We start from the raw sequence: 18,833 nt of genomic DNA on the forward strand, positions 1-18,833 counted from the left end.
AAAAACAACTCCATAAGTGATGAGATATATGCACACCGCACTTCTAGAAGCACTGTCTTAAGGCTCGGCAAGAGAAAACGGTCTCGGTCCCCGGGCAGGGACCCTGCCCACAAGGCGGGAGGGGTCGCCGGGAGGCGCAGGCAACCAAACGAGCGGCGATGCTCCGCGCAGGTCCTTCGCAGACACGCGGGTACCAAAGGGGGCGCCGGAGAGCCCGCCACACCCTGGGGGCTCCGAGGGGGCTGCTGGGCCGGCTCCTCGGCCCGACTTCCGGCAGCTGGGGCTGGACGACCCGTGCAGGCCCGCGGCCCGCACCGCGCGAACCCCGCGGCGTCTTCCGGGCCGAGGCGGGGCTGGGCTGGAGGGAGGCGGGGAAGCGGGAAGGTGACCGGGGCGCGAGGCGGAGCCGGCGCGGCGCGGTGGTGGCAGCGGGCCTGCCATGGGCTCTGTGCGCGGCGTGGGGACTCTCGTGCGGCCGGCGGCCTGGGTGAGCACCCGCGCGGCCGGGCCCCCTCCCCTGTCCTGCGCTCCACCGTCCTCCGCTCATCGCCCCGCCTCTCCGAGCCGGCCCCTAGGCTGAGCTTACCCCAAACCCCTGCGTCGCCTGGTGCTTCGCAGCCGTCCCTGAGCGCCCGTTGGGTGCCGGCTCCTCCCCCAGCAACTCCCGTTCCTCTCTCGGGGGCCCTTATTACCTTCGTACTACTAATGCGCGCCTAAGCCCTGCGGTCTCTTCCCTCCCTCTGGAAGTCTTCGGCTTTCCATTGACTTTATTTTCCTGTTTCCAAATCACCGCCCCGCGGATGCCTACTTGCCTTGCAGACGCTGAACCAGAGACGGGACATCACCTCCTGGCTGGTAAGCCCTACGCCCCCAACTCCGCCCTGTTTCCCCTTCCCTCCACCGGAGTCCCCCAGGCCCAGAGAGACCACCGAGGTAGAGACCAGAGGAGGAAACCAGAATAGGTCAGCCCTGCTTTGTAAACTCCAGCCTGAGACTCCCTTGTCTATCTATGGTCACCTCGCCCTGGCTCAGAGGAGATGGGGTGACCCGAGGGCAGAGGATGGGGAGCAGGCTTCTGCATGAGGGACCCTGGTGCCTGATAAACCGAATCCCAGGTGCCATTGGCTCGCCAAGGCTGGCAGGATCCTGGCCCTCCACCCCTGGCACCAGGGTGAGAGCCAGGGCTTGAAGGGAAAGCCTGGACCCTGAAACATATGTGGTTTCGTAGCCTTGAAATCTCTTCCCTATCCTGAGCTTGGGGGGCCTCACGGTGGTTGGGGGTGGGGCATGGTCCTTGCAGGGTGGAGTCAGATCAGCCTCATGCAGAGAAAGCCTGTCACCAGCCAGGGCCCTGGGAAAGCTGGACATGGCCACAGGCAAGAAAAGTGCTTCCAGGGCATGTGCTGACCTTTCATCTTCCCTGCCACAGGCCCGATGGTTCCCCAAAACCCCAGCCAAGTCCGTGGTGGCCCTAAAAACACCTATCAAGGTGGAGCTGGTGGCTGGGAAAACCTACAGGTGGTGTGTGTGTGGCCGCAGCAAAAAGCAGGTGAGAGACCTGTATCCCCCTCCCCGTTGACATATCACATCTGTGGTTTGGGGACACCATGTGTGGCCCAGGAACTCCCCTTCAAGACATTCCTTTTTCCCATATATACCTGAGGGATCACAAGGGTGTGGGTGGGGATATTCTTGGGCCAGCCCTGAGCTCCCAGTTCTCTGCATCCAGCCTTCAAGATGGAGACAAAGAGAGAGAAACTGAGTCCTGGGGCAGGTGGGTGGGGCCAGAGTTCTGTCCTCTTCAGAAGCTCCCAGCTCTGCCCAGAAAGGCTTGCCTGCCTCTCTCTCTCCCCTCTTTCCTTCTTCCTGGGAAGCATCTGGGTTCCCAGGCCTCAGACCTCAACATCAGGAAGACTCTGAGCAGCTTCTCTGTCCCCCTTCCTGGCGTCTGCTCCTGAAAACTCTCCCTTTTTCAGTTTCTGTGACTTCCCTGGTTTCTTGTTGTCCTGTCATTCTGGCTGCCTGCTCCCCTCTCCTGTCCCAGGAGCCTTCCATCCCTTAGGAACCTGCCCCACATTCTTAGCCTCTGGGCCCCTTTCCTTCCTGAGCTGGCTCAGAACTGGCTCAGAACTCCAAACCGCATGATGTGGTGTCTGTCAGCAGCCCAGGGCCCGAAGTCCTGCTTTGCTACCGATTTGCTCATGAGCATGGCGCTCTGCTGCCTGCCAGTGAGTCCTGGCACTGGCGGGCCCTTTGTGTCTCTCTGCCTCTTGCCCTCTGGGGCCAGTTTGCTGACTTTTATCTGCACACTTCCCCCATCCACCCTCCTACCCCACCCTCACTCAAGGGCAAGAGGCTTGGCTCCAGCTCTGCCACTCAGTAGCAAACCACCTGTCTGGGCCTGTTTCCATTACCCAGGCTGTGTAGGAACACCTTCTGGGGTGAAAGGGCATAGATGCTCACAGCAGGCAGCCAGTTTGCTGTCGGACCTCACCTTCTCCCCTTCCTTCCACCCCCCTCCCGGCAACATCCACTCCCCATGAACATGCCCAGTTGTTTGTTGGAGCCAAACAAAATTGATGTCCAGTCTTAAAGGCCACTCAGAGAAGTTCGTACCTTAAGAACATGGGAAAGGAAATGAATGTCATGAACCAACGAAGACTCGGAGCCATTAAAAAAACCCAAAAAACCATTATCAGTATAAAAGTTGCTGATACATAAGGTATCATTTCGAAATACCATTTTGCTTTGATAATTCTCTTTTTGGGTCCCCCAGAAACTATTCCTGTAAGGACATATGTACTGAACACTTTCTACTGGCCGAGTGCATGATAAACCTTTATGCATTTTATTTTCTTGAAATTACTCTGATTACTGTCACATTACAGATGACAAAAGTTGGTCAGTGTCACTCAGCTGTGTCCCTACCAGCACTGCCCTGCCCCAGCAGGTAGGGTTGGGTCTCTCTGACTTTTCTTTTCCTTACTAGCCCTTCTGTGATGGCTCCCACTTCTTCAAACGCACTGGCCTATCCCCACTGAAGTTCAAGGCCCAGGAGACCCGCACAGTGGCGCTCTGTACCTGCAAGGCAACCCAGAAGCCCCCATACTGTGATGGTACCCACAGGAGTGAACAGGTGCAGAAGGCAGAACTGGGCTCCTCACTCTGAGGGGTGGCTCACCCCAGGGATCCCAGCCCCCACAGCTGGTTTGTGAAGGGCTTGCTCCGATAAGCCAAGGTCTCCAATCTGGCGCAGCTGGGAATAGGCCCTGGCTTTGATGCCTGCCGGTGAAGATGCCATTAAAGAGACCTGCTAGCCCAGAGTGGTGTTCTTGTGGTCACAGGTATGAGGGACAAGACCTATCCCCCTCCGGGATCTTAACCTGGGCTGGGGACACCAGACTGGCTGCAGGGAGGGAACAATTAAGGTCCCTTCCATATGGGGTCCCCCAAAGCAAGATGACCCACTCTAGTACTCTTGCCTGGAAAATCCCATGGACAGAGGAGCCTGGTAGGCTGCAGTCCATGGGGTCGCAAAGAGTCGGATGTGACTGAGCGACTTCACTTTCACTTTTCACTTTCATGCATTGGAGAAGGAAATGGCAACCCACTCCAGTGTTCTTGCCTGGAGAGTCCCAGGGACAGGGGAGCCTGGTGGGCTGCTGTCTATGGGGTTGCACAGAGTCGGACACGACTGAAGCGACTTAGCAGCAACAGCAAAGCAGGATGAGCCCAGAGACTAGAGTAGGCCAGAGGACCCCGCCCACCCTTCCTGTCCTTTCTGTCCCAAAGAACTACAGGCTCCAGAGAGTATGCAGCATTTATTACAAAGCCAGGAGATACAAACACCCCAGGGCAGAAGGGTACAGCCACAGCACCTCAGACACAGGACAAGGTGCGAACACAGACAAACCCACAGGGGATGCCCGGCCCCAGACATGTAGCTGTGTTGGAGTGCTGCCTCTTCCCCTCCCCGATCCGATCTATGTACATTGGAGGAAAGACAGGTGGGCAGGGGATCTACCCCTCGGGGGTGGACCATTTGACTCCAGGATGGAGCGGAGCTCAGACCTTACTGGCCTGTCTTGTGCTTTTAGATGTCTCTGTCGCTCTTTCCTGACTTGGCCGCAGCTGCGGGTGGGGAGGGAACTGGAGGACTGCTTGCCTTTGGCCACATCTGGGGTCTGTGCTTATCTGAGGTCACCCCGCCTCCACCTGTCCACTCCAGCCCCCAAAGAGACTGCCCCAGCAGCCTTGCTAGTGCAGGCTTCTGGGTGGCAGAGGGGGAGAAGGAGTGAGGCGGTTTACAATGTTAACCCCACAGGGGAAGTTCAAGGGCTGAGGCCTCCTGTGGCCTGAATCTTCTTTTCCACAAGATAAATGATGCAAAGGCCACACACATGGCATTGGGGGTGAGGGGCGTGGGGAGGCAAAACTATCTATTCTTTATACAAAGTTTCCACTGCTGGAGGAGGAGGTAAGGGAGATGCCCTCTCCACTGCCCACTTGCTCCTCAAAACCAGGGGATAGGCTGCATTTGTAAAAGGCACTGTCTTTGCAATTCTCTGAACATTCAACAATGGTGGGAGGAGGGCACTGGTCAGGGTAAGGGTAGGACAGCAGCCAAGAGGGGGAAAGAAACAGAGTGGGCCCCATACACAGCCAATTAGAGTTGTGCCTAAAGCTTTGGGGGTTGGTGGGGGCCCCTCAGCACCCCATATGTCTTGGGACAGGAGGAGGATGGGGCAGAGGATACTGGGCCTCAAGTGGCCCCTCCAATTCCACCTCTAGGCACCCCCAAAAAGAACAGAGAGAATTCCACAAGACCCCTTAAAAATGAACACCCCACCCCCCACACATACACACACACATAAAGTTTGTTTCCTGTGGCATTTAAATTAATCTGGTTGGTCCATAAAAAATAAGTATGTATATTTGGTTTTTCCTATGTACATATATATATAGATTTATTTATAAAACCCATCCCCCACCCCTAAGGTGGGAGGAGCTGGGGAAAATAGAAGAGGTGGAAAAGGGGGCCCAGAAAAAGTGGAGGGGTGGAGAGGCATGGCTGGAAAAAGAGGGAGAGGGTCCCTTTCCTCAAGTTAAGGGGGGCACAGGAGCTCCGTTGACAGTCATCTTGCGCCCCCTGCTGGTGGAGGATGGTGTCTGCAGGCAGTTTGAGGTGCCCCCGTTGGCAGCTGCAGTGGCCCCACCGGCTGTCACAGGGGGAGCTGGGGAGGTGGGGTGGGGGGCCGAGGGGCCATGAGAGCTGGGAGAGCCATGGGAGGGGGTGGCTGGGCTGGGTAGGGAAGAGGAGGTGGCCGGCAGGGTGGCAGGGCTGGGTGCCTTGTCACTGACTGACTCACACTCGGATGCCCCGCTGGTGTTGGTGCCCTCGGAGGGGGTGGGTGCTGTGGGCAAGGTGAGTCGCTTGCAGGCTGGCTGGACACGATACTTGAGGGGGAGAGGGCCATTCTGCAGGGAGAAGGGGAGGGGAGGGTGTCAGGAGAAAAAGGCTAATGGAGCAGCCACCCACCTTCACCATATAGCACCCAAACAGGGAGAAAGGGAGGACGAGACACACAGGTGGGACTGACAAGCAAGGCGGGAGAGGAAGAGAGCACGTGTAAGACCAGAGACAGAGAAAAAAGGCAAGAGGGAGGCCAGAGAGCAGAAGGCAAAGTTTACTCCTCCACGGCCACCCAAATTTGCACATGTGGTCTGCCCAAGGATCCTTTTTTCCTCCTGAGTATGGAAGGTCATCAGCGAGAGATGGTCTGGAAGGCCACCCTGGACATGCCCAGCCCATGAGACGAGGGATGAACTGTCTCTGATTAGAGCAGGGTGGCCCACGTAATGGCCCAGGCTCGTACCACCCCACACACTCACCCGCCGCCAGGGGTAGATGTAGGCGATGTCCATGAGGGTGTAGTATTCCTTCAGCGGCTCGTCCTCATAGAGAACCTCAACCTGGAGGAGGAAAGGGCAGACGGCTCAAGGCTCCAGCCTTTTGGCAAAGAGGCTCTGAGCAGGTGATCCCTCATCCCTCAGGTTGCCCAGTGCATCTGACTTCCTCTCAGAGTTGTCTCAACATAACTCCTGACCAGCAGGTGGGAAGGGATGCAGAGCAGATGCCCACATCATCAAGCCACCCCTGGCCATCCACACAGTGCTCTGGGTCCCTTTCTATCTCTGGCATGTTCTCCAGAGGAGCGAACAGGCACAGAAAGGGCCCCAGGGAGAAGGCACACGGTGGAATCACAACATGCCTGGATCCCGCTCCAGAGATTGTTTTAACTGCTAAGATGTGAATCGAGTTTTAATCTTGAGAAGTTACTCCTCATGTGATTCTGACATGTGGCAAAGTTTGGGATCTACTGTCTTAGAGCCTCAATAGTCCATGAACCAGCAGCACCAGAAGCACCTGGGAGCTTTCTACAAACACAATGTCTACTCAGTCAGAATTACATTTTAACAAGACCTCTAGGGGACCATACGTATGTTCAGATTTGAGAAGCTATATCCTAAAGCTCCTTGGAAATTTCAGACTAGCCAGCTGGCCCTAGATATGGCCCCAAGTTTTTACATACACAGCTCTGCCGTAGTTCTAAGCGTGCAGGCATGCACACACTGTCTTGGTCCCATGCACCTCTGCACACTGGCTTCAGCAGAAGTAGACTGCCGCACCTGAATGTCGTTTTCAGTTACTGTTCTACACAGGCTGTTACACAACACGCAAGCCCTTGGTGACACCAAACCAGCCATGAGCCATGACTAGGATGCACAGATTGTCAGACACATCCACAAACAAGACACATGTTTCAAAAGGGGCCAGGGACTTACCTTGTACTTGCTGGGCACGTCCATCTTGTTGCGGAGAAACTTGGCAAGATGCATGACAGTCATGGCTGCTGGGCATCGCAGGAAGCGCACACCTGTCTGCTGGGGAAGAGGCACCCAAGGGCTGGGGTCCACCCCAGCACTCTCTCCCAGCCCATACTCCATTCTGGGCAGGCCCGAGCACTCACCTTCTCCTTGTCACCATCCCCATTCTCCAAGGGGCCCTTCTTCTCTTCCCGGTCTCTGCAGAAGGAGAAGGAATGAAGCAAGGGAAAACCTGGAGCAGGCAGGACCTAACTGCACACAAACATCTGGAAGGCCCTCCCGGAAGTGCCCTTTCCTCCCAGGGAAGGGGGACGGCAGAGGGGAGGGACCTGCCTAGGACCCTGAAAGGGCCAGGTGTGGGCCAGACTTGCCTGACACCTTCGTAGAACTCGATGGAGAGGCTGACGATCTCGTCATCGCTCAGAGCCCCTTTCTCCTGCTCCAGAACCTCACCACGGTCCTCGTTGGAGCCGTTGGGGACTGCAGAAGGAGCGAGCTGGGAAGGCTTAGCTTAGGAGCAGGGACAGGCACCCCACCATCAACCCAGGGATCTCAGAGCTCAGTGCAGTGAGCCCAGCCCTCCCCCCAACCCCGGGATGGGAGATAGTGCAGTGGTGCCCACTGGCCTTCCATGCCTCTGGCCCTAGTGCCAGGGGGAGGGCCACATGTGCACACACATGTGAACACACTCACCTTCTGTCAGGGGGTAGGCTGCATAGAAATCCCGCCGCCGTTTCATCTCATCTGGAAGAGAGGGAGCAGGTTCAGGGGAAGCAATAGGCTGGGCAGTGAGAGCTGGTGGCAGGGGGACAAAGGGTGCAGGTACCTTTAAAAAGCCCAGGGACCAATTTGTAGACAATGTCTTGAAGGGTTTTGTCAGATCTGAAAAGAAGCACATAGGAGCCAGTCGGCAACCATCTCACCCTGACTCTCCAGCCTAGGCCGCCTCTTCCCACCTCTCTCTCAGAACCAGGGCCCAGGCATGAGGGTCCTTGTAGGCCCTGTCTCTGCCTCTCTAGAATTTCTCAGCTGGATACATCATCCCCAAGGGACAGTCCATGCCCGATGCTCCTCCCCCACCTGCCCCCCGGGCTTCAGGAAGCAAGGACAGAGGGCAGCTGCTCCAGAGGATGGGTGGGAGCAGCAGGAAGTGCTGGGCCCACCTGATGCTCAGCAGTGGCCGGGTTTTATGGACCTGCACATCGCACATGGGGCAGTACTTGTTGGTCTCCAGGTAGCGCACGATGCAGGTTTTGCAGACTTGGGGGGTGTGGAGAGAGGAGGAAGAGTCAGAGTCCCCTTTGTAACCCAGGATCAGCCCCCACACTCCCTGCCCGGGTTCAGGTATCCCCTCCTCTCCACCATGTTCCCACAGCTCAGGCCCTTTCAAAGACCCAATACAGCCCTGTTCTGCAGATGGCAACTGCCCTTTATCTATCCTTGGGGGAGGACAGATGTGTGTGTGTGCGTGAAGCCAGTGTCGAGTACCATGCGGAAGGTGAGTCCCAAGTTCCAAACCCCCTTGTAGAACAAATCAACAGCCAAGCTACTAGATACCTCCCAGTTCCCTGACTCCTAGTCACCAGCCCGTGGTGCACACCAGGGCACTCTGTATTCATGGGGTGCAGCGTCATCCACAGAGACTCAAGGAGGGAGTGGAGATTTCAGGTAAAAGTCCCCCAAATGAACTGCTGGGTTGAACCCTGCAGTCTCCTCCCAGGCAGTCTCCCTTTGACCTGGGACCCTCACCAGACACATGGACACGTTTGCTCCTCAAGGCAGAGGCCACCTATCCCAGGAGCAGCCCTCGACCCCAACTCACAGGAATGTAAGCACTCCACGATGGTAGTGGCATCTATGAAGTACCCCCCGCAGAGGGCGCACATGAGGTGAGGGTTCAGCTCGGTAATTTTGATCCGTGTGGTCCGATGCATGGTGCTGGGGTGGGGGGCGTAACCCTGGGGAATAGAACATGGAATCAGGAACCCCGGGATCCAAGAGCCCCTCCCACACTGTACTCTGCCTGCCCCACAGGCAACATCTCTCCCTGGGCCCATGGCCCCCTCCTTTCCCTCCAAAGCCAGACTGGGGTGGTTCTTTCTGACCCCCTCTGAGTGTTCACTGAGGGCTCTGGAGATTCCTGTGACCTTGAGCAACAAGCTCAGGTTCTATCTCAGGAGCAGCAGAAGGACTGAAGTTAGACCACAGGAAGCACCACTCAACTCTCCAGAGGATGTGGGGAGGCGGGAAAATGGAAGAGAACAGAGTTTTTAAAAATCTCCCCGATCCCAATCCATATACATACAAGTGAACTCCCTGGGAGCTATGAGGAAACAGCCTCCTGACTGGGTCTTTCTACTCCATCCTACCTTCCTTCCTCCCATCACTGCTCCAGGAAGCCTCCTTCCGTGGGAACACGGGGGGAATGAACACCCTAAGTCTGAAGGGGGCATCCCACCAACTATCCCTGGGCTCCGGCCTGGCCCTGGAGCAGCTCCTTGGAAACACACCACATGCCGACCACACAGGTTCTAGGCCTGGAGCTCCAGCAGGAAATACCTAGGATGGCCCTTAGGCCCCCAAAGTTGGGAACACACAGCTCCAGCCCGACCCCCAGCCCAGCCCCAGACTCTGCAGGTAACTGCAAAGGGTCTGGTTAAAACGCCTGTCACTGCTGCTTCCACAGGGAGGCCACCGCGCGCCCTGATGGGTGGCCTGCTGCACGACGCCCCTCCCAGGCACACTCGGGAATCTCCGCCTGTGGGCACCGCCACCTGCCCATCTTCTCCCATCCGCGGCCTGGCCACAAGCTGCCCAGTGACAGGCTATAGGCCGTCAGGGAGGCCCGCCGAAGCCAGGCAGAAAGTTCTGTCCACAGCCCACCAAGCACCCAGCCAGGCCCTGGCTGGGTCCAGGGAGGACAGGCAAAGCCCAGGTCTGGACTAGCTGATGTGCTTACTTCTTAGTTCAGAAATCCAACCTGTAGCCAGCAGCCACGGTACCTCTGTCCTCTTTCCCAGAGGAAAAGCCCATGGGGCGGGGCCTGGGAGGGCAGCCAAACCCCCAGAGCTCTTTTACAACATACATCCTTCTCTCCTTTCCAGAAAGATTTCTAAAGCCAACACATTGGGTTTTCTAGGACCCGAAATTCACAGCTGGGAATCAGCAGTTACTATAGAGACCCCAGGATGAGTTTGGCCAGGACCCAAACAGCCAACAGAGGCTGTCCAGAGACCAAAAGAGAGAGAGAGACACAAAGACCACATGTGGGAGAGACACCAAGCTGCAGGGCAGACAGAGGGGAACACGCAAGCCCAGAGCCAACATGCACGCAGCGGCCCAGACCTGCCTGAGGAAGGAAAGGGGTCTCCGCCCCCTCAGCCAGCCCTCCCTGCATGGGTCCCCTCTTCATAATCATGTAGAAACCTTCCTGGCTACTATACAGTTTGGTTATTCCCACAGTAACCCCTGGCAAGATGCCCAAATATTATTACAACCATCCAGAGGAGGGAACAGACTCCAAGTGGCTAACTCGCTGAGTGTGTATAATATCCATGCTGTGTGTACATGCTGCTGGGCCTCCAAAGGTACTTCGTGTGACTACCTGTCGTGTGTGTGTGTGTGTGTGTGTGTGTGTGTGTGTGTGTGTGTATGTGTGTGTGTACACAGCCAAGAAGAAAACTTTGGGGATCTGCTAATGCTGAGGGTCCAGATCAGATTGTGTGTACTTAGTCGCTCAGTTGTGTCTGACTCTTTGTGACCCCATGGACTGTAGCCCACCAGGCTCCTCTGTCCATGGGGATTCTCCAAGCAAGAGTACTAGAGTGGATTGCCATGCCCTCCTCCAGGGGATCTTCCCAACCCAGGAATTAAACCCAAGTCTTCCGCACTGCAGGCGGATTCTTTACCATCTGAGCCACGGGGAAGCCCAAGGGTCTAGATTGCAACTGGAAAATCTCATGCCCTCTTCTCTCTCCCTCTCTCCCACACACACTGCCTTAGCCACCTCATTCACATATTCACTGTGTTTCCAAAACAGACACTTGGCTCTTAAGAACTCCCTTCCAGGGACTTCCCTGGTGGTCCAGTGGTTAAGACTGCACTTCTACCACAGGGGGCGTGAGCTCCATCTCTGATGGGGAACTATTCGCATGCTGCAAGGCGCAGCCAAAACAAAAAGAGTTCCCATCCTCCCATTCATCCAGGTCCTGCCAGGCCAACTGTGGCCTCAACATGCAGGAGCTCAGTGATGCTCACCCTCTAATTTCTGCAAGCACTTGTGAGAATTCAGACCGAGACTACCGCTTGAGCTCAGTTCTGGATGCACGGGTGAAGGCAAGAGTTGTGGTCCTTACTGAGTGAAATGTTCCTCCCTCTCGCTTTAAGAAATGAGCCCCCTTGCCACACTCCCTGCTCCCCTCTCCCATCTCCAGGGGCCTCAGACTGTTACCTCTGGAGCTGGGGGTGGGGAGAAGCACTGATTGGCTCCTCACCTGGTTGCCATGGTTACCTGCAGGGCCCTGCCAGCAGGTGCCAAGAACAACTGTAAACAGGAGCTCAGTTCCCTCATCCGCCTTGTCTTTCTCCCCCCAAGAGGCCTCAGGACCCCACACCTGACACCTAGCTCCTCCCCAGCTACAACTGGCTGGACCTCCAGCTCCCATCACCTTAGGGCAGAGCCTAAGAGAGGAAGGAAGAGACAAGTCCCAAGAAGCAGAAAAGGGAGACCGCGCCATTTGCAAGTGCCCTGCAGCGCTTTGGGGGCCAGTTCCAACCACATCCCCACAGTGAACCTGAGCACCATCTCCCACCCTCAACTGGGGGCCAAGTCCTTCAGTACCGTCTGGCCCCATGATGATGGAATAGTCTTTGCTCCTGGCCCCCAGGTTTCAGCTACAGTGGCAGGAAAGGAGCTTGATCAGCACCCAGGACTCAACCCCAACTCCTCCGTGTCATCCAAATCTGGCATGAATCTTTACCCTTTCTCAAAGCCTCCTACTCACTAAACCAACCCCCTATATCTCCATTCTAACCAGGCTTTTTCTGGAAGCTCCCCTCTAATTCAGACTTCTTTGTCAGTTTATTTTTTTTTTCTTTTTCCCCTGAGAAATAGCCAATCTTTGATAACCCAGAGATCGCCTTCTGCTCCTTCAGATTCTCAGCTTTAGGATTCTTTGCTCTGCTTTCCCCCCACATGAAATTCACCCAACTCCCTTACTAGAAAATCTCCAAGTCTTGGGAAAAGTCACTCGGGGTCACATCCAGACATCTAAAATCACAGAAGTGGAAGGGATCTTAGAAAGCATCTTGTCCAGTCCTTTCACTTTACAGATGAAGAAGCTCAGAAAGAGGTGACTTGTCTCAGGTCAAGCGGTCACCCAGTGGCAGTCCTAGGACTAGACACAGCCTGACTCCTATTCCAGTGCTCTTTACAGACTGGCACCCATGCTAGGCTTCCCACTCATTTAAGGAATCAATAAGCCTGGTCTGACTCCATCCAGGCAGGCAGAAGGACTCCAGGTTCCATCAGAAGACCATTCAGTGAGCCGTCAGGGTCAAAACATAACCATGAGGACAGTCTCTCTCCGAAGTAGGAAGAGCGGGCAGAGGCTAATGGCCTCACCCAACTTCCCTAATACAGGTAGGGAAGCAGGCTCTATGGAAGCTCAGGGAGCCAGAATGTACTGGATCCCAGAAGACCATCCCTCTCCCAGCCTTGTGGGTTCAGCTGTGGAAGCCTGCGGATTTGTGTGTGTGCAGAGAGAGCCGGGGGTGGAGGTATGCCTGGGACATTCAAACTCTGTGTTCCCTGACCCCTGAGTGCTCTTCCTGCCAGAAGCATCGAAAGAGTCCTCTAGTCTCCTGAAGCCGGGCTCACTCTAGCCTCCCTCCCCTCCCACCTCTCAGTGTCCTAAGATCAAACAAAGACAAATATCCAAAATATACACAGTTACACACTGCCAGATACACACACACACATATGCACACACAGCCAGACACACCCCCTCCATTTTTCTCTCCCACTCTCAACACACACGGCCAGACACTTGGCCAGACACACACACAGACACACCCCATCACACATAGAGCCAGACCAGAGCCAGGCCCACGCTTGCCAGATGTACAAACCACTCCCACCCACCCCAAGAAGCACACAGTCTGACATCCCTGCCTGAAACCAGAGCTACAAACACACACTAACCTTTTGTGCATCCCCGGTCTACCCAGGATAAATTATAACATAACTCTTCCGGCAACAAAGGCAGTACGGCTCGCAACCTCCACTCTGGGGGCCAGAGGCTGGAGGAGTGAGGTGGGCATCCAACCTGCACAAAGATGTCACCTCTTCGTGTTCAGGCTCTCTCCATTCCCATGGCAACAGCTCCATCAACCAAGATCTTCCAGGGAAGACCAGGAGCAGCAGAGAGCACCCCCCGCAAAAGACTTCAACTTGAACCCCACCTAGCTACACTCTCTCTGGATCCCAAGTCCTGAGTCTTACCTCGGGCCTGTTTCCTGCATTATTCCAAAGACAGCTCTAAGACCTCAACCCCCAACTCCAAACCAAGAAACCCCTGGGAAAACCTCCCCACCAGAAAGCTATAACAGAGCTTTCTTTATGCTCCTTCTCCAAGTACTAACACCTTGGAACAGAGTGGAGAGGGGGGAGGAAGAAGAGAAATGAGAGTTTCAGGAACAAACTGCAAGAGGCCCAGAGAAGGAGGCGTAAGAACGGAGTGAAACACCACCAGGAGACCACCTCCCCACCCCACCCCAGCCTCAGGGAGCCCTGGAGACTAAGGCAGCGCGGCGGGAGAAGCGGGGGTCTCTGAGAGACAAAGACCAGGGGGAAGCGCGGGGCAACGCCTCCACAATATTTACAGAAAAATTCGCCATCCCCGGGCCTCCTCCCCTACCTCAAGCCATCCCGAGCAATTCTGGGCAGATGGGGGCAGTGGGGGAGGGAGAGAGGCACGCTGGGCCCCCCGTGGAGATAGGGGGGCAGGGCTGTCTGCTAGTTGAGGGGTCCCACCCCCTTAGAACTAGAAGCAAGAGGATCTAGGGAGGGGGGGCAGTCGGGCTACCCAGTGCAAGTGGGGCCAGCCGGCCAAACCCCTCCCGCCTCTGCGGGCGATAGGAAATATCGCGATAAATCTTCCCCATCTTCCTTCTACCCCCTCCACCCCGGCTTCCCCAGGAGCCTGGGTCTGACGATCAGAGGCCCCAGTTACCGGGTGGCCGCTCCTACCTTCCCTAGAGCCAAACTTTCGGCGGGGCCCCAAGGAGGGGTGTTCCGGAGAAAGAGGCTCCGCTGAGGTGGTTCGGGGAGGGGGCGGGGCGCCCAGTCCCGGGATTGGGGGGAAAAGGGAGCGACTGGGGGAGGTGCCCGAGAGGACGGCGCCCGGCAGGGAAGAGCGCCCTCCTCCGACCCCGCAGCGATCGAAAAGCTCGTCCCCTTCCTCCCGGCTTCGAAGCCCTCGCGCGTCCACGACGCCTCAATGCCCACGGAAGAAACCGAGAGCGACCCCTCCCCAGACCGAAAGGAGTACTGGGGGAGAGCCAGGGGCTGCTCTAACTCGTGGGGAGGGCTAGGGGGGCAGAGATCCGCCCCAGCGCGGAGCCCCAAAGCCCCGCGGTTGCCTCGGACCCTCCCCCTCGCTACCTAGGGAGCAGGGTCTAGGGGGGCTGCAGCACAAAGAGGTGGTGGTCGAGGAGACGCCAAATCGTTAGAAGGGGGAACCCACTTCGGCCATCTTGGAAGGGAGGAAAAGGAAAAGGGGAGAGAAAAAAGGAGAAAGAAAGGCGGACGGGGCGAGCTAGGAGAGGGGCCGGCGGGGGTGGGGCGGAGACGCGAGACCAGGCCGGGCTCAGAGCCTCCCCGGGCAGGGGTTTGTAAAGAAGGATGTGCCGGCCCGCGTCCCAGTCCCCAGATGGTTACAGGGTCGGAGAAAGAGAGGAGAGGGGAGACTGCGTCCGCTTACCTGGGTTCGGGGTCCGGTGGGTCTCGGGGAGGGGGGGATGGGAGGGAGGGAGGGAAGGGAGGGGAGGGGGGCCGCAGCCGTGTCGCTCGCTCGGGCGGCGGGAGGGGAGAAACCTATGGTAAGAAAGGAGTTTGTGAAAGCGCTTTGGGGTGGGAGGGAGAAAGGGGAGGGGAGGGGACGGAGGGGGGAGGGGAGGGACCGGGACTCGGAGGGGGGGGCACAAAATGGCTTTTTTCCTCCAGACAAGAGTAGGTCCCGCCCACTACTCACCCACGTGACCTCATTCCTTCAGGGTGTTTGCGGAGAGGGAAGAGGAGATGGGGGAGAGGCTAACGCGGCTGCCCCCCCCGCAACGCGGTGCCGGGCCCCCCAAAACTAGACTACGACCTCACTCTTTTCAACAGCCCCTGACCCTGGAGGATGAATTCTCTTCTCTGTCACCCTCCTCAACTAACCTCTGTCCCCAAAATATGTGTGCGCACCCCTTTCCCCCAGACCCTGCGGTCCTCGCCCCTAGCTGGGGCGCCTGGAAACTGGTGAGATGAGGACTCGACTGAAATGTGACTCGCTCTGCAGTCCTCCACGTCTCGGCCTCGACCAAAGGGCGCTGTGCTCGGGCGGGGGACGCGACGCTTCTGGCCACGCGTCCGGGTTATTTTCATTCACTCTAAGTGACACTCCCTTGAAATTAATAACTGCATGAGTGAGAACGAGCGACTCCTTCCCAGCCCCTGACCCCCTCGGCCGCCCGATCACCAGCTCTAAAACGCTGCGTCCGGGACCCAACCCGGCCGCTTCGGGGGCGCCAACTGCCGGGAGGACGGAGGCAGAGGCCTGGGGGGCCGTCTCGCGGCCGGGGCTCGTTTGCTGTGGTGGAGGCTGGCGCCTAGGTGTGCTTGGGCGAAGAACGGGACGCAACCTGGGCCGGGAGGCAAACTGAGGCAGCAGCTTAGGCTCCGGGCCCGGGACAAAATAATCTGGCCGAAGGCGAGAGACCCGAATGTATTCGAAAACGGGGCGCTGGGGCTCGGATGTGGGCCCGCGCTTTTTCTCTGCTGGGCACTGATTCCCGCATTTTTCGCCCGCACGCCGATTGCGCTCTGAGCTCTGCACTGTTGGTGCGCCTCGCTCTCCCTGGCGAGCGCAAAGGCCGCTGGTGCCCGCCAACTCCGACCGTCGTTCCGGGCTTCGGTCTCCAGTGGCTCCTGCCGGGAGGAGAGAACTAGCAGGGAGCTTGGAAGAGCTAGGAGCAGCAGCTGAGGCCGGAGCTGGGGAAGCCGATCGATATTACTTTATGGAGACTACGGTGGGCCCACCTCATTAGGACGGTCGATTTGCGTATTCGTTATTCAGGATTTATTAGGGATGGTCATTATGTCAGTCGCTCCAAAGAGCTCGATTACTCGGCCAGAAGCGCCATTAAGCGCACTGACGGTGGGTGGCTCAAGTTAGGAAATTAGGAAACGAAATCTTCAGCACGGATCGGACCCGCCTGCCTCTTCCTCCTTCCCTCCTCTTTGGCAGTCCAGGCAGATCGGAAGCTGAGGCCCCCGGACTGAATGCTTTCACCCTTTGGCTAGTGACCAGGAGACCTGTGGACACTGGCCTCCAAGTGACCCCAGCTTTAGCCTTTGGCCCACACTCACTGAGTGGGGACGGGGGTGGGGGTGAAGAGGAAGGGCTGGAGAGATTTCCGCCCGGGGAGGGGGTTGGTGGTCTGACTACCCTTGGGAGTAGGGTCAGGGGAAGATTCGATCACCTGCTGTCCTCTCCCTCCTCGTGCTGGGAGACCCAGAGTTCCCGCCCTTCACTGAAAGGGGGCTCTTGGCGTGGACACGCCCACTGTCCCTAGAGCAGGTGTGTTTCGGGCATCGTGGACTCTGCCCGGGAAGACTCGGGAATCCTCTTCAGTCCCCCAGTACCCCTGCCGGAGGGGAGAGCAGCTGGGACTCTTGATCTGCGACTCCTTTCAAGCTAGAAGATCCCGGGCGAGAGAAACCTGTAGAGGCTTCGCGAAGGTCTCCGTCTCACCCATGATCCACAGGGCGCACTCAGGGGCTGCCTGGATGAGGGTGGGAGGCTATCAGCTAAGGGGAAGTAGGCTGATGTCCCTTTGAGTCCCCACTGCGGTCCTTTAATCCTGGAGTGCTGCCGGAGGGTGCCACCGTGCTCATTGGGAATCGGTTCACTGGTTCCTCAGATAGTTATTAAGCATCAGTCACAAACAAACCACAAGACAGAAGAAGCATGCTGAAGCCCCCACTACTACGGCAACTTCATCTTAGTCACTTCAGTCACTTTCCAGTCCCCACATCCCTGGCCTCTCTGGCTTATCGGGGGAACCTTCTGACCAAACCCTTCTCAATTCTGAAGTTCTCTGGTTTCCCAGCCAAGAAGCACCTGTCATGTGCCGCTGTCAAATATTGCACTAAGCACAGGGGATGTAAAGCTGATGAGCCCGGCTTATGCCCACAGGGCACTCACAGAGCAGTGGGGGCAAGCTGGAGTGTTACATAGCCTGTCCTGTTAGCTTCTGTGGGCACTGTGTATCCCTCGGGTTTGCTGCTACCACCTACCACTCCCATTCCTTCCCTTCCCCTGTAAGGGTGGATGAGCAGTGAAGAAGGCTTTCAAAAGAGGCCTCCTCTGAGCCCAACCTTGAGGAGAGATCAAATGTGGAAGGGAACGGCTTGAGAGAGCGCCTCCTAAAAGCAAGCCGAGTCTGCCACTCCCAGCCCAGGGATGCATCTCTGGCAGACATGAGGTGCCAAAGCTTCCCCTCGATTGTGTTAGTTGTAGTATATCAGGAGGTCACCTAGCTGACAGACTCTTCACCAGAAGAGTCACTGTCTGTCATAGACCAAAAGCTTCCGGAGGGCAGAAACTCGGGAATCTAGGTAATTATTTCCAGCACATATACTAAGAGATACTGTGGTGGTAAGATCTGGAAGAGGATGACAATGTTAGGAGAGTGCAGCTCCTCTAGACATTTTATGACTATCTTTACCTCTGTGCTCTTTAACTCCTCTCTCCCCAAAACAATGTCCTTAGATTCTGCTTCTATTTCCCCATCTTCTTCCCCACATCTCTGTATTTCTAGAAAAAGAACCTGTTTTGTTGTTGTCCAACTCCTTTTTCTCGTGCTTCTCATATTGAGCCTCTTTTCCCTTTCTCCATTTTCCCCAGGTCTTCCTTCCACTACGCCTATTTGTCATGTCTCCTCTTTCTCTCTGCGTATACCACAGCTGTGTTCTCCCTTTCTCACCTTTCTCTTCATCCCTCAATTTGTCACTGCCTTTGTCTCTCGCGCTATTTTCTTCCTTTCCGAATGTAACATTTCGAGATTGTAACATCAATAGAGGCAGACAGTGGAAAACTGACCGATCTCCACTGCAAATTCATTCTTACTCTTAACGAAAAATGCAACCTGAAACGTGTTGCACTGTGAGACAAAAACCTGTCTTGGCTTTTCCGGCAATCCAATTTGGGGGCGGGGTTGGAGGTAGGTGGCGGAGGGAAGTGCGGTAGAAATACTGTCATTCACTGAACAACAACGAATTTTCAATCACAATGACCCCCTGATTACCTATAGAAAAAGCTTTGTCTCTGCTATTTCAATACAAAATTTGGCTTTACAGCGGTTGACTGAATAATGCCTTTAGATTTTCCTTTTTTATGGTGGGAAAAAGGAGACGTCCCTGGGTGGGCTCGAACCACCAACCTTTCGGTTAACAGCCGAACGCGCTAACCGATTGCGCCACAGAGACTATGATAACTACTGCAGTGGCGGTGAGCCGAGTCAATGGGCGTGAGCCTGCGACAGCGGAAGACTCAGAACAAATCCCATTACGGGATGAAAGAAGTCAGACCCAAGGGAGAAAGGGAAGGGTCTCGATCTAGGGGTGGGAGCAGGCGGGACGTGCAGCCTGCCCTGCATTGGCTCGGGGGTGGCTGGGGCTGGCG

General features: G+C 56.4%; 2 protein-coding genes and 1 non-coding gene across 6 annotated transcripts; 1 reads left to right on the forward strand and 2 right to left on the reverse strand.

The window, feature by feature from the left end:
* Positions 1–280: 280 nt before the first annotated feature.
* Positions 281–3,321, forward strand: CISD3 (CDGSH iron sulfur domain 3). The gene is made up of 4 exons (XM_019981137.2): positions 281–487; positions 820–855; positions 1,430–1,549; positions 2,990–3,321. Exons 1-4 carry the CDS (start codon positions 440–442, stop codon positions 3,167–3,169), a joined length of 384 nt encoding a protein of 127 aa, XP_019836696.1. The 5' UTR covers positions 281–439; the 3' UTR covers positions 3,170–3,321.
* Positions 3,322–3,802: 481 nt separating this feature from the next.
* Positions 3,803–15,347, reverse strand: PCGF2 (polycomb group ring finger 2). 4 transcript variants are annotated; one of them, XM_070773375.1, is made up of 11 exons: positions 15,326–15,347; positions 8,711–8,846; positions 8,052–8,148; positions 7,715–7,770; positions 7,582–7,632; positions 7,260–7,368; positions 7,032–7,086; positions 6,847–6,945; positions 5,893–5,973; positions 5,370–5,478; positions 3,803–5,234 (listed from the first exon to the last, which is right to left on the reverse strand). In XM_070773375.1, exons 2-11 carry the CDS (start codon positions 8,820–8,822, stop codon positions 5,101–5,103), a joined length of 903 nt encoding a protein of 300 aa, XP_070629476.1. In that variant the 5' UTR covers positions 8,823–8,846; positions 15,326–15,347; the 3' UTR covers positions 3,803–5,100. The 4 variants fall into 4 exon arrangements, with proteins under 4 accessions (XP_070629476.1, XP_019837789.1, XP_019837790.1 ...); XM_019982230.2 differs by lacking the exon at positions 15,326–15,347 and adding an exon at positions 14,871–14,983 and having other exon boundaries at positions 3,803–5,478; XM_019982231.2 differs by lacking the exon at positions 15,326–15,347 and adding an exon at positions 14,138–14,303 and having other exon boundaries at positions 3,803–5,478.
* A 3,216-nt stretch (positions 15,348–18,563) lies between these two features.
* Positions 18,564–18,637, reverse strand: TRNAN-GUU (transfer RNA asparagine (anticodon GUU)). The gene has a single exon. It is a non-coding gene; the product is annotated as a tRNA-Asn (tRNA).
* Between the last annotated feature and the right edge of the window lie 196 nt (positions 18,638–18,833).

This window comes from Bos indicus, chromosome 19, assembly GCF_029378745.1.
Source record: "Bos indicus isolate NIAB-ARS_2022 breed Sahiwal x Tharparkar chromosome 19, NIAB-ARS_B.indTharparkar_mat_pri_1.0, whole genome shotgun sequence".
NCBI lineage: Eukaryota > Metazoa > Chordata > Mammalia > Artiodactyla > Bovidae > Bos > Bos indicus.